The 15,458-nt window shown below is 36.5% G+C and overlaps 1 protein-coding gene across 1 annotated transcript in view; it reads right to left on the bottom strand.

Moving 5' to 3' along the window:
• Positions 1 to 13,911, bottom strand: part of LOC120518163 (nuclear GTPase SLIP-GC-like) — a 35,528-nt gene extending 21,617 nt beyond the window's left edge. The window contains exons 1-6 of the mRNA XM_039740797.1: positions 13,812 to 13,911; positions 9,508 to 10,107; positions 8,380 to 8,457; positions 6,250 to 6,355; positions 5,774 to 6,005; positions 2,082 to 2,315 (exon numbers count right to left, since the gene is read on the bottom strand). Of these exons, the coding sequence (XP_039596731.1) occupies positions 2,082 to 2,315; positions 5,774 to 6,005; positions 6,250 to 6,355; positions 8,380 to 8,457; positions 9,508 to 10,087 (1,230 nt within the window). The 5' untranslated portion in view covers positions 10,088 to 10,107; positions 13,812 to 13,911. The remainder of the gene's footprint in view (positions 1 to 2,081; positions 2,316 to 5,773; positions 6,006 to 6,249; positions 6,356 to 8,379; positions 8,458 to 9,507; positions 10,108 to 13,811) is intronic.
• Positions 13,912 to 15,458: the final 1,547 nt, after the last annotated feature.

Raw genomic sequence — 15,458 nt, 5'->3', positions numbered from 1 at the left:
CTTGGAAGCTCATCCATGTTGGGGTCCGTTGCCACCACGAGGGGGTGCCCAGACAATTATGAAGCCCTGGATGGCAGCAGTTACACCACACCATGAAGTGCTGCCTGAAGAAGAGTCCAGGTACGCCCGGAGTGATTCCGGGTACAAGAGCAGCACTTCCAACACACCAGGAAGTGCTTCTGGAAGAAGATCAGGAAGCACCTGGAGCACATCCGGGGCAGGATTAAAAAGACCACCTCACTCCATTCAAGAAGCCAGAGTCGGGAGGGAGAAGACGGAGCTTGGAAGAGAGGAGTGGAGGTGGCTGAAGAGAAGTAAAAAAGACTGAGCTTGTGGTTTGTGCATGTTGTTATTGTGTGGTGTAATAAAAGTGTGTGTTTTTTGGACATGTCTTTCTGTTGCCGGGCTGATCTTTCACACAGTCTAAATAAAAAAAGTGAAATGTTTGATTACGGTAATAGAGTTCCAAACAGAAATGTATCCATCATAGTGCCTATTCACATTCACAGTGACTATAGGGACTATAGGGACTATTCAGCCCCTTGGGAGTTTTCACATTTTATTCTTATACAAAATTGAAACACAGTGGATAAATCTTTGCAGGTAAGTAAGCTCAGGTCTTTTCCAAAGCTCATGTTGCATGCTATGAAGTTGTTCTCCAGGATCCCCTGTATTTTAATGCATTCCTTTTACCCTCTTTCTTCACAAGCTTTCTAGGGCCTGCTGCAGAGAAGCATCCCCACAGCATCATGCTTCAGTTAAGGTACAGTTAATGTAATAATAATGTACGGTAACAATAATGTAATAACAATATACACTTTGGCATACACCAAACATGGAATTTGGTTAAATTACCAAATTTTGGTCTCATCAGACCATTGATTCAGCTTCTAGCTGACTTCAGAATCTCCATTATACCCCTGTGTCATCCTCTATTTCTCTTTTGCCTATATTATGTTCCAGGGACTTTTATGCATATGTATTGGTTTTCTTCTCCTGTTTGGGCCTCCTGTTCTCTAATCTCCTGCTCTCTTTCTTTAATGCTATCAGTTCCTATTCCCCTCTTACCATACATTCTTATACTCCTAGACTTTTACAGTAGAGTAGCTATTAAACTTCCTCTTGCTTCTAGATGAAAGACCATGGCCTGATTACACTAAAGAAGTAGTTGTCTGTCTTTTATAATTTTATTCTATTAGCACTATCTGCATCTCAGATTAATTGAGCATCTCAATTTGTAACTGGAATTCTGCTGCTTTCAAACTAAATCTTCTATGAACACAAACCTTTGGTGCAATCACTGCAGTCATTTGTTGGGTGTAGGGATGTTACAAGAACCTATACTTTGGTATCAAGTCAATAAGGCAATTCTGAAAAGGTAATGGTACTAGATTTTTACAGTATCAGTTGTAGTGAGTAACTAATGAGAAAAGATGGATGTACAACATGTGCAAAGCTTCTAGATATTAAAAACAATCCTCTAAAAGTGGGGTTCATTTTCAATACAAGATATAAGCAATGCAATCAATATATGTAAATAGTCGAGAAATTTTAATTAAAATGTGTGCTGTTTGTCAGAAATCATTACAGTGTTCTATCTAATGTGTACAGGTACACATGTCAGAAGTATTGTATTTCAAACTGCATAAGTATCCTTAGAAAAATGAAATTGTAATACTGTATACTGTACTCTCAAAGCCTATCCAAGTATCACTTACACAAGGTGGGAAACAGTCGTAGACAGGATACTAGTCCTTTGCAAGGCCCACTCACACACATACTATACCTACATTCAAAGGAGCAGTTGAGAATAGGCAATTATCCTAGAGTGCATGACTTTGGGAATGTGGAAGGAAAAGCAGATACACAGTGAAAACCTATGGGGATGGAAATGATGTGCAAAGCTAACACAGAAAACCATGGGCATGGGATAAAAACTCAGGATTCTGGATCTGCGAGGCAAGAGCAATAACCACTGCATGAAAATTAACATAATAAAAAAATATCCAAATAGTCCTTGTTTTTATGAAAAATAAATTGTCTCTGGCATCTGATAACTGTTGCCAGCCATTCAGTCTTACCGATTCTGCTTCAATTGTCTTCTTCGGGGGAGTAAACATTTCCAGCTTAATGTTTACTAATTCATCATAACTTTTGCTTGGCCCTTCTTCTCCATACACTGCTGTTAGTTTTTCTTTTGCCATTTCACCTTCACTGTCCTCTCCATCTTGATCTTCATCATCAGAATCTGACATGTCCTGGTCATTGTCAATCTGACAGCATTCAACAAGGGTCTTTAGCTCTTTGATCCAATCCTGAAATATATTGAGAAATTCTTTACAGCTTTGTTTAAGTAAAAACCTGCCTGAACTGCAAGATCTAGGCCTCTTTGAATGTTATGGGGTCATTTCATAACATTTGCTTGTCTTTTTTTCCTGCAGTTTAAACAAATTCACTTCATTAACGCTGTTTAATCTGTTCACTTATACCACTTTTTAAACCTAATAATTAATGAGTGTCCATTTCCATATGTGAAATGGCTCATTGTTAGTCAGAGGGCTGGCAAATACTGTTAAAGTAAAATGATGGTCTGGTTTGCTACTGGTGCAAATAAAAATAAATTGTCAATTAAATTATGTTGATCATAGTGAAAAATTCAACCAAAACCAGGATCCGCTTTGGAACCCACTGTGTGTGGCTCATTCCCCAACCTGTGATCGAACTCCAGCATTGACGCTCACAGCCTCACCACAGAGCAGGCACAGATGTTACCCATCAGCTAAACTAAACAAAGTACATGTGATCATCCATATTAGTTATTATCATTGTTCTCTGCTGAGGTAGTATCATTATGGATTTAATGATATGTGGGAGGAATGTGGTGTTGAATTAAATTGATGAAAGTGGTTATAAGACTGAAGAAGTCCAGCCATAGCTATGCTTTATACATGCAAAAGTGTGTTGTGAAATGGTGGGGCTAAAGAAATTAATTCAGCTTAATGTACATTAGACAGGTGGTTTAACCAGGCTTTAGAATTTCATAATAGGAACTTTCAATTGTATCTATCTTGTGGATGTTTCCCTTGTTCACTTGCTGTCTGTCAGTGTCTATAAAAAAAAAAGGCAATTTCTAAAAATGTAGGGTAAGTATCTTATTATCATGAATACTGGGAACAGAATGGTAGGTGTGTACAGTAGTACCTTGATTTCAAAAAAATTAAAGAAACGCTTTGAAAACACATCAGATCTTAATGGGAAGAAAATCATGCTGGATGTCTATATCAATATGGACTGGGTAATGTGTTAGGAATGAAAGGATATTACATCGTTTGATGGAATTGAAAACTGTCAACCTACAAACGGCTGAATTCAAAGACACCCTGAAAATCAAAGTGAAAAAATTATGTGGCAGGCTAATCCATTTTGCTGAAATTTTATTGCATCAACTCAAAATCATACTCAGTAGTTTGTATGGACCCCACGTCCTTGTATGCCTGACAATGTGGGGGGAGGGGGAGATTAGGGGCATGCTCCTAATAAGATGACGGATGATATCCTGGGGGATCTCCAGAATAGTCTGAGGAGCTACCTGACAGCGTTGAATGGACCGAAATACAATGTCCCAGAGGTGTTCTATTAGATGTAAGTCAGATGAGCTGGGAGATCAATCAATGGTATCAATTCCTTCATCCTCCAGAAACTGCCTGTATACTGTCACCACATGTGGCATTGTTGTGCACCAGGAGGAATCCAGGACCCACTGTACCAGCATAGGGTATGACAATGGGTCCAAGGATTTCATCCCGATACCTAAAGGCAGTCAAGGTGCTGTTATCTAGCCTGTAGTGGTCTGTGCATCCCTCCATGGATATGCCTCCCCAGACCATCACTGACCCACCACCAAACCAGTCATGCTGAATGATGTTACAGGCAGTTTAACGTCTTCCATGGCTTCTCCAGACCCTTTCATGTCTGTCATATGTGCTCAGGGTGAACCTGCTCTCATCTGTGAAAAGCACACGGCACAGTGGTGGACCTGCCAATTCTGGTATTCTATGACAAATGCCAATCAAGCTCCACAGTGCCGGGCAGTCAGCACAAGGCCCCCTGGAGGACATCTGGCCATCAGGCCACACTCATGAAGTCTGTTTCCGATTGATTCACACCAGTGACCAGTGCTCATCCTGTTCCTCCTTTGGGCTTGTCAAGCTCTCCTAGAGTAACTGTCTGTCTCCTGGAATCTCCTCCATGCCCTTGAGACTGTGCTGGGAGATGCAGCAAACCTTCTGGCATTGGCGTGTATTGATGTGCCATCATGGAGAAGTTGGACTACCTCTGTACGGTCCAGATATTGCCTCATGCTACCAGTAGTGACACTGACCGTAGCAAAATGCCAAACTAGTGAAAAAACACTTCGAAAAGATGACAAGGGAAAAATGTCTGTGGCCTCCACCTGTTTAACTGTTTCCTGTTTTGGGGGTCGTCTCATTGTTGCCCCTCTAGTTCACCTGTTGTTAATTTCATTGACACCAAAGCAGCTGAAATTGATTAACAATCCCCTCTACTACTTAACTGACCAGATCAATATCCCAGAAGTTTCATTGACTTGATGCTATACTCTGATTAAAAACTGTTCCTTTAATTTTTTTGAGCAGCATATATGTATAGACTACACTAGTTCTACCTGCACCAAGTATTCCGTAATTCAACTAAAGATATTTAACTGATCATATTTATCTTCCATAAAACTTTCCAAAATGTACCCAAGGGTAAGTCCCAACCATCAGGTGTTCCAGCATCACTAGGCCACATGTTTTGGGGTTGAACAAAATTAACATCATTTTGGACTAAAATCTTTACATACTTCTTAAACAGCCTTGGTGTTACAATAACTCCAAATCCATTAGCAGCAATATTTGATGTACTCCCTAATTGTATTAAAATGCTTAGGTAGAATTTGATTGTAACAACCTACACCACACTATTAGCACACAGACTTCACTTGCTCATTTGGAAATATCCCAACCCACCCTCTTTAACTCAGTGGACAAGTGAAGTTCTATATTATCTCAAATAAGAAAAAATCTAATTCTCTCATACAGGATTTGTCTAAAACTTTATTAAAAAATATGGCAAGAATTTGTTAATATTATTTTAGAAAAAGCCATTTTGCCTAAATCTGTCTTCTGAGGGTTGAATTTTTTTTGTCTTTTTTTGATACAATTGAGGAGACTGATAAAGATTAATTTCCATCCATTCATTATCCAGACCACCATATCCTAACTACAGGGTCACCAGGGTCTGCTGGAGACACAGGGCACAAGGCAGGAAACAAACCCCGGGCAGGGCACCTGCCCACTGCAGGGCACACACACCCACACACCAAGCACACACTAGGGACAATTTAGGATCTCCAGTGCAGCTAACCTGCATGTCTTTGGACTGTGGAAGGAAACCGGAGCACCCAGAGCGCCACCATGCCACCCAAGAGTAATTTAGTCATGGAAATCTTTTAATTTTTATAATCTTCTTAAATATGCTCTAGATTACTGTGAGCTGTACTGTAACAATAATTAATTACTAATGTAATTACAAGTTCCTAATGAGCACCTTCATTCTTTCATTACTTTCATTATCTCTTTTCCTTGCATGATATAGTCGCTGCACTAGTTTTCAGGTGCTATAGATAAATAAACCCCCAAAGGTCATGCGAAAACAAAGTTTCCCCTCAGGGATTAATAAAATATATCAAAAGCAAAAAATGTGAAGATACCTCTTTGCTGATAAATTCAATTTCTGCCTTGTATGTTTCATTAAATAAATCTTCATGAGCCTTTACTTCCACAATGCAGGATGTGCACGCCTTCTGGCCTGATGTGGGCAACAAATTAATTTCATTCAGAAGGGCGTTTATCAGTGAACTTTTTCCAGCTCCAGTCTTTCCAAATATTCCAACATATAAGTTGTCATAAATCTTGTTGGAGCTTAGGGTAAAAGTCATTTTCCTGAAAAATGCAAAATAGTGCTTCTTTTATACCAAAACCAAATGCCAAGAGAAATAGTTTAAAAATTGACATTTTGTACAGTGTATTTGCCCTCATAAGTTACCTATTTAATAAACTTGTAGCATATTATGGACATGCTAGGCACATGAGCTTTTTAAGCACTAAAGTAGCGAAGACTGATTATAAAATGAAAAGTACCAGTAATTATACAGAATTTAATATTCATCACACAAGTAGCTCATACCTCAGTTGGTTTAGGAATTCATCATCATTACCAGAGCAAGACAGCACCTGCAGTTTTTCATACACTGATGATATAATATATCTTGCTTCATCTTCTGACTCATAACCTATTAAAAATATTACAAACAGACTTAGTAATAGTAACTAAAGGTTTGTAAGCCGCTTAGACAAAGTATATCTTATCAGACTAACCATTTTATTTTTAAACTGCAGAACTTTGAAAAAATTTAAGTTAAACTTATTTTTTTATAACTACCTGATTGTTTTTTAGTGTTACACAGGTGTACTTTATTTGCTTATTTATTTATTTTTTTATTTTTTAACTTTTCTCCTATTTTGTATTATTTTTCTTAAATCAGTTGAATTCATTATCATACCAATAATATACACATTCTAAAACTATGTAATATTTTCAGTTTTTCCTTATATGTTCTTTATGTTACTTTTAATTATTCTCAGCTCAAAATCTTATTGAATAAATGTTGTTTTCCACAGCATTAGACAGATCAGTAAGTCCTATTAGCTGATCTCTGATACTGAATATCATACTGTATACAGTATGTGCACTAGATCCTCAAAAATATCAATAAGTACTTTTAAATTATGAAGTGTAAAAGCTTCCTTTCTTTACTTTATTTCTAAGCAGTGGGATTCCTGTTTTCATTAAGCTTAAGGTTAAAATAATAAAACATCAGACTTTAATTAAGTATGCAAAATGCATATGCTAGTAAAATGCTTTGCTCTATAAAAATGTACAAACATTTTAATTACACTGATTAAATAGTTACATTTGTGTTTCATTCTCTGCATTTGTTTAAAAAAATCAGTGTAATAGGAGGAGAGAGCCTATTCTGCCAACATCAGATGCAAGGAAGGGACCAGCACTGAATGGAGTTCCAGTCTATTTCTTGGTACAAAGATGGACACACACAATGCGACTTTTACAATTTTTGTGAGTCATATGAACATTTGAATAAAAGTGAACTTAACATTTAGTAGATGATTACTTAACTGTTGTCGCACATAAGAAGCAAAATATTTTTGGTGATCTAGTTATTTGGATATCTGCATTCTTTGCATTCCAGTTGGATTTTTCTAGCTTGTAGGTGAGGTTTAGTATATGTTCACAAAATGTAAAATCTGTCCTGACATCTGTTAGTACTTCCTCTTTCTCTTTGTATACAGAATGAGGAAGAAGACTAATAAATTAATAAAGTATAAGTAGAGACGAAAAAAGGAAGCCTTAAACATAAGACCTTAAATCAAATCATTAACATGAACAGAAAAGATGAACTAAACCTCATTCATGAGGATGAATAAAAAAGCAAACCAAAATGGCAGTTAAATAATAAAAGAAAGTGAAGAAAAATGCAGAACTGACATAATATGAAGAAAGCCTTGGCAAAAAGAAAGAGCAATCCCATATTACTTATGTCCTTCCCAGTGCTTGTCTTCCTCAGGCATTGGGCTAATTTCTTGGAAAAATTCGCTATTTTTAAGCAGTCATTGGGCTATATTTTCTTTTAGAAAAGTGGCAACCCTGGTCCTGCCCTTTATTTAGTCTGAAACCCTTTTTAAGACTGCACACAAAGGACACACAATTAAAACAAAAAACAGGAAAGACTACATAACACAAACATGAAAACATTTAAAAGTTTAAGTACACACTACACTCTTGCTATTAGCCATTTTATTACTGATATTGCTAAAAATAATTTTGTGAAAATTGACTTTAAACACAAGGATTTTAAAAGCAGGGGAAAGAAATAAGAATTGCATTAATAAAGACAGCATTCAATTCACTTATGCTTCAACAATATTTGTCTGTATTTCCTTTTTAATTATTTGTTTTGTAGATTATAAATCATATATTATATTAGGCAAACATTAAATAGGATGGTGTCCTTAACACAAAACTGGACATTTGTTATAGATGTGATCAAAGCTACACCACATTTGACCACAGTTATTACTAAATAAAGTGTTTGCTTATTGACAGGTTAATTTATGTCTACAGCTACTTACAGATTTTAAAATCTATTGCAAAGTGTAATTTTATTAACATTTGTGATGATTCTTAAATAAAGCAACAACATTCCTGTTACACTACAGTTAATACATTATACTTTACATTTATCCAGTTTCTGTTGAGCTTCTAAAGGCAGGCTACTTAACTCTCTTCGTCTTTTGCAAGGTATTGGTGAAAATTCTGAAATATAACAGAAATTGAAAGAGGTCAGATGGATAAATCATTACTTTGTCTCATTCACACTCTGATTACTGTGATCATTAAGTCATTGAGTCTTTGTTTGCCCCTAAAGTGGTTAAAAGTAGGCTTGGTTTGTGAAACTTTTTACCACTAAGAATGGGTAACGAAAACAACAGTAGTGGTGAGAATGCACTGTAACATTGCAGGATTAATAATCTGAACAAAACAAAAAATAAGCCAAAGTTGAAAACCTTAAACAGTTTCTTGAATTTTTAGTTATCCTTCAAATAAATTCAAATTATTTCCATACCAAATATTAGAATCACAACTTTTCTGCCAGGGCGGCACCTGCAGGATTGTGGGGCCCACTCATCCCACTAATGAAACTTTCAATTGATTATGAAACACTCTATTATATAAAAAAATCCTGGGACGAAATGAGACTTTTTAGCCTGGCTTGACTTTTTCAGAGAGATACTTTCATGTCCCGTGAAATAGGACTTTGTGCCAAGAGATTTAACCACGTCTGGGGCTGGAAATAAAAGACAAAGAGTAGATGACAAAGTAGAACATCGTAAAGAGGTTCAAAAACGCAATACACATGAAGAGCAGGTTAGAAATTATGAAAGTATAATTCGAAAGTCTCAGAAAATGATAGTAAAGATTGCATTAGCGCAAACAAACAGAAATTATGACTCGGTGAAATAACAGAACAGCGAAAGGAGATCGAATATATGGACATAGGTGATATACAGAAGTATGTAGATATTGTTCAGATTTAGACTTTAAGTAGGAGACTTGTAAATTGTCTAATTTGTGTTGCCATCAGGGAAAAGTAGTGTTTCTTCCAATGAAGAGGCGTATCAGCGAAAATTAAAAGATTTGTCATTCCGTGAAAGTGAAATCCACATACGCAAGTGACGCTCGCCGGGGGGTTGGTGAGCAAAGTGAGCTGGGGAAAAAGCCCCTTAGTAGAAAATTTAAAATTAGTTATATAAAAAATATGACTTAACTGTAATTGTGATTGAAACAGATTCAATTGTTAATTACCTGATTCATAAATTTCCAAATTGAGACCATCAGGATATTGCGTGCCAAGTGTTTTTATCCAAAAAATTTCACTTTTATCCAACATTTCTAAATCATCATGTTGTTCAATTGGAAAAATTTTTAAATCTTGGAAGCTGTGGCCTTTGCTGTTGAAATGCTCATAAACTGGTAGGTTGCATTTACGTGAAACATCTGATTTGTGTCTGCTGAATCTGCTTTTTAATGAATTTCTTGTCTTCCCCACATATTGTTTCTTGCAGTCAGGCTTCTGGCATTCTATTACATAAATGACGCTAGATGACTTGCATGTAAAAACACCTTTTATCTCATGGCTTTCTTCTTTAGTTGTGCTGGTAAAGACTCTGATATTTTTCAGATGTTTCTCACATAGTTCACATTTGTTTGAGGTACAATTGTGTACTCCTGGCTGCACAAGTGAACGTCTCTTAGGAGGCCTTGCCACCACATGTAAGGATTGTGGATTATCTACATAAACTTCACATTTTCTTTTAGCTGAAGGGTTGGAGGGTCTTGGATCTTCAGATTGTGGAATGGAGGAATCACTTGAAAATCGACTCATCCTTTATAAAGTATGTATCTGGAAAACACAAAGAGTAAGATTGAGTTTAAGACATGGTTCTCATGCTGTATAAAGTGCTATATTAAGAATATTATAGTGATCCATTTTCTTATTTTAGGTTGTAACTTTAGAAAATAACATTTATAACAACTTTTCAAGGAGAATTTTCTATTCATATTCACATCCCACTTAATTGTTAATAAGAGGAAAATTCAAACAGGCTTTTATGATTGTTTTAACTTTTTGAAAAATAGGCATAATCAAAATACAACATAATTGTATTAGACGAATCTAGCCCCAAACATTTATTCTAAAGCTAGAAGCCATTTGTATCAGGGTAACTTACGAAACAAGTTCAAGTTCTCTTTAACTAAGTGGAGACAGAGTACAGGAAAACAGTATGATTTATATTATGCAATGTTGTGAAATTATATAATACCAGTAACGATAACGTGCAGTGAATACACTTGACTTGAGCATTCCTAATTTACAGACTCTTTCTCTGCAGGTTTAGCATTCGTTTGCTCAGAGGTTGATGCGCTTGCTGCTTCCTGAGCAGCTCTTCTGTTCTTCACCCAAGCGGCCCGCTGCTTCTCTTCATTCGTCGGCATCGTTTTGCGTTAAAACCGATTAAGTTAGTTTTTGTATTGCAATTACGTTTTCTTTAATTTTTCACTTAAGCTGGCACTTAAGTCTTTAATCTGCCTCAAGAATGATTAGCGAAGATAGAAGGGAATGAGAACGGTGCCCGCCCTGCTGCGCGCTGCCGAGAGTTGATTCTACAGTAAAATAAAAATAAAAAGAGTAGTAAAAATCATCACCCTGAAAGCGGATAGTAGACGTCACGTAGTATATGTGTACCAAATTTCAAGTCAATCGGTGAAACGGTTTGCGAGCTACAGGTGATTTAAAATCCTGGACAGACAAACGAACAGCCACGGTAGCGTATTATAGAAGAAGACATTAAATTATATTATATGGTTTTATTTAAAATGTTTTGAATGTTAGGTTAAGGAACATTAAGCTCTATATTGAACTAGTGAAAATACATTTGAAGTACTCTGTACAGATCTCACTAGCATTTAATAAGAGGAGACATACGCTGTGCAGAGAACAGCAGTCAATTTAACCCCAGGATTAAAATTCATGCCATAATCTGTCAGGATGAGGAAATTAAATCTCCAGTTCTGAAAAGAGAAAAGTGCATGGGGACCTCATCGAACTCTTTAACATTCTCCAATGTATCAATAAAATGGAAACCAAATTTTTTTCGAGCTAATGCTGATTATGAGTTTGAGGAAACCAGTCTAAAATGAGAGAGAAGTGCATTTAGGACAGACTCCAGGAAGCACTTTTTAACTCAAAGGGTTATAGGAATCTGGAAAAGCTGAAGCAGTTGCATGAGCAATTCTTAAACAGCTTCTGGATGAGCTTTTAGGACAGTTTAGCTATTAGCAAACAAAAACACATGCTCTTACATGGAATGGTGCCTACATCCATCTATCCATATTCAAAGTCCACTTATCCAGAATCAGGTTGTAGGGATGCTGGAGTCTCTCCCAGCAAGCATCAAACCCAAAGTAGGAACAAAGAGGAAAGATGTTTCTTTCCCGTTTGAAAGTATTTTAATTGCACGTATCTTCCTGTCATTTATTATTTAAAGAAAGTTCTCTCATGAAAAGTAGACATTTTGTCGAGCCTCCAGACTTGTTCTGGTGATATGGTCCCCACTTTGCCAATTATGATAACTTAGTGATCACAATCCTAAAATCCTAAATCCATTGGAGACAGAGGAGAAACTGAGAGCTCCACAAGACTAGAACATGCATAGTTTGAACCTTTCTGCAGAAATCAAGAAACAGGAAATGTTAACATTTAACATAGTTTAGCACAGTGATGTGCATGATGGTGTGTTTTAACGTGTCTTTATATGGACAATACTAAGTACATCACATTTTCAAAAAAAGCATTGTGCTCAATCATGTTGCTGATTTTTAGTGACGTGGAGTTTGTTTCATTTTTGATTTGGAGTAAATGATGTACATAGGCAAATTTTCCAAAATAATGCTTCCTAATAATATAAAAACTCTGAAAAAGTTCCATATTGTATTGCATAATTCTGATAAAAACATGCAAAAAAATAAAGTAATAAAAACTTTAACAACTATGTTTGAAAATCCTTGTTTTGAAATAAACACACCTCCACCTTAAATAGCTCGCCCTCTCTGATTCATCAGCACCTTTAAAAACACCGGCAGGTACAAAACAAATTGCATAACACCAGGTTTCAGGAAAGCGAAACTTACACCTCAGTTTTTTAGTGAAAATGAAAGCAACTGCAGATTAGAAGATTCACTTCTTATCTCTAGTCGACACTGAATTTATATTTTTGCAGCATTAATGTAATTTTTTTTTCTGATAATTACGCATAATAAATTAAAGATTCATGGAAATATTATAAGCCTTGATCATTTAAAATAAAAAAGTTAACATGCTGGTTTAAGCCACATTAAGTCTTGGAGTCCCTTTTTTTGTTCCAAGCAGTTTCACAATCCGAGAGACATTTTTACCTTTAATTGATCTAATTACTTAATCAACTGCCTTTTGATCTCTTCTCTTATTTTGCATTTAGAAAAGAGCATTAACGTTACTTTTACAGTTATATAAAGTAAAATGTGTATTTTTGCTTAATCTGAGACACTTAAATTTGTCATTGTCATTATAATTCATGTTTTTTGTGGAATCTGCTCTTGTAATTGTACTGAACACTGGCAATTAATGACAAGCATAGGTAAAAAGCAACACTGAATACTTAAGGGCAACTAATATTATCTACTTATGCAGTTTTTAGTAAATAATTGCTTAACTAACCAGAATAATTACAAAGAAGAAGATTCTGAAAAGCAAAAAAGAATTCTTAGTGCATCTAAATTCCTGCTACATTTAGCATGACCAGTTTGTAAGTTCTGGAATGATCTTATAAAACAGAAACTAGGGAGAATTAACATGAGTCCAATTAAAAGAAGAAACTGGTTCTAATGAAAAGCTGCAGCTACAGCAGTCTCCAGAACTGGACTTCAGGAGCACTGGATTAGTCCAGGGGTTCCTAACCTCCATGCTAGATGACCACATACATTTTATTTTAATTAATTCAGAAATGGTTTAGAAATTTCATGCAGGTATGAACACTTTAACCTGCTGCCTTTGTGATCAGTGATGCCATTAAAACTTAAAAAAACTATCTTATAAACAAGGATTATTTTTAATAATTGGGAATAGAAAAAGCAATCATTTGTAAAAAGGTTATTTCAATAATGATCCTGTGCATGGCTCCTCTCATATAGTGGACATCATTCCAAACAACCCAAGTAAAGATTTCAAAGCTATAAGGGGTGATGAAAAACCACTAAAAAAAGAGGATACAGTACTGTATATCACAGAAAATAAAGATTCTAGAGTAGTAAAAGAAAAAGGATCAACAGTTCAGTTGGTTCTCTGAAAGTATGAGCTTAATCAGGTAAAAAATGCAATGAGCAGGTGGTGGCTGATTCACAATTGAGTCAGGAAAAGGTACGCCTTCCAGGCACATTTTGAAAGCTAACACCGAAGAAACTATGCATTGAAGAATTCTCAGAGGTTAATAATAAAACAAAATCCTGAGACATGAATGTATTATGAAAATCTACACATACAAAATAAAACAGAAAAATAGGGTGAAACTTACCTGCGGGAAATTTAGCAAAGATAAAAATGCCCAAAGAAATGCGCTGGTTAAGACTGATGAAACCTTCTGTTAAACAGACTCTCAGGGGAAGCTGCTTGTGTAAAGGCTGGGCGTGAATATGACGTGTACTTGGAATACATGCAGTTATATAGGAATAATTTGTTTAAAGAGGAATCAGAGCCTCCTGAATTATGACACAATATATCTGTTTTTTGTTTTTTTTTCCCAAAGAGAAACTCTATCTTAATATGGAAATAAAATGTAAATATTGTTTAGATACAAGAGTTTATTTAATTCTTAAAGTAGATAAAATCCAAGGTCAGCCATTGTTGTTGAGTGAAGATTGTATTTGTAACGTTACCATCTAGTCCACGGGTTCTCCAGGATGAGCCCCGGAGGGCTGCAGTGACCTTTTTTTTTGTTGTTTTTTTTCAGCCCAATCTATTAATTAGAAGCTAATTATGAATTAGAAATTATTGATCAAGCAAAATTTTTGTGCCTTATTTGTCATTAGATCACTTCTTAATTGTTTATTTTTTCAGCATCATTGACTCTTTTTAATTTCTTTTTGTTTTCTTAACCAGCTGCCAACTAACAATGAGATGAGAATGACAAAGGCACAGCAGTTCACTATCAAGCTTGGGCACCTATTTATAGTTGTGGGATGAAGCATTTGTTTTAATAAAATATTTGGAAAGAAATGGAAGAGAAAAAAGTGAAGGACTGAGAATTTATGATCTTCTCTAGGACACAAATTATGCGGTAGAGATCCTTGGAAAAAGAATCCATTGGCAATGTGGACCGATATCTTTTTAGTGTGCATTTGTGGAGTAGGGACGCGTATAACTGGCAAGAGAGACACAGTATTCTTTTATCTCACAAGCCTGTCACCTTGTGTGTTTCACCCTGCAAAGGGTTGATAGATGTGGGACATCTGTCTGTCTTATTGATTCTCTCTCATTTGGACTATTGCTACTCTGTCCTGTTAGGGATTCCTTCAGTGGCTATTATACCTTTTAGGTCCTCCAAAATGCAGCTGCTCGACTAGTGTTCTCTGCTGCTCAGTTCCTCTGCTTTGTCTTTCATTGACTTCCTATTTTTGCAAGGACTCAGTTCATAGCTCTTTACTTCATCTACAGTTCTCTGAATGACCCTGTTCCAATTTTCCTTTGCTTGTCAGACATGTTAAGATTGGACAATGCTTCTCCATTCGTGCGTCAAAGCTCTTTTTTGCACTAAAACTCCCTCTTGCTCAGTTTTTCACATTGTTCTCTGCTGCTTTTGATGCTCGCACCTTCTAATCATCCATCCATCCATCCATTTTCCAACCCGCTAAATCCGAACACTGGGTCATGGGGGTCTGCTAGAGCCAATCCCAGCCAACACAGGGCACAAGGCAGGAACCAATCCTGGGCAGGGTGCCAACCCACCGCAGGACACACACAAACACACCCACATACCAAGCACACACTAGGGCCAATTTAGAATTGCCAATCCACCTAACCTGCATGTCTTTGGACTGTGGGAGGAAACCGGAGTGCCCCGAGGAAACCCACACAGACATGGGGAGAACATGCAAACTCCACGCAGGGAGGACCCGGGAAGTGAACCCAGGTCTCCTAACTGCGAGGCAGCAGCGTTACCACT

This window comes from Polypterus senegalus, chromosome 17 (genome assembly GCF_016835505.1).
Source record: "Polypterus senegalus isolate Bchr_013 chromosome 17, ASM1683550v1, whole genome shotgun sequence".
Lineage (NCBI taxonomy): Eukaryota > Metazoa > Chordata > Cladistia > Polypteriformes > Polypteridae > Polypterus > Polypterus senegalus.
The sequence above is the reverse complement of the archived record's forward strand: the minus strand, read 5'-3'. Positions and strand labels throughout refer to the sequence as shown.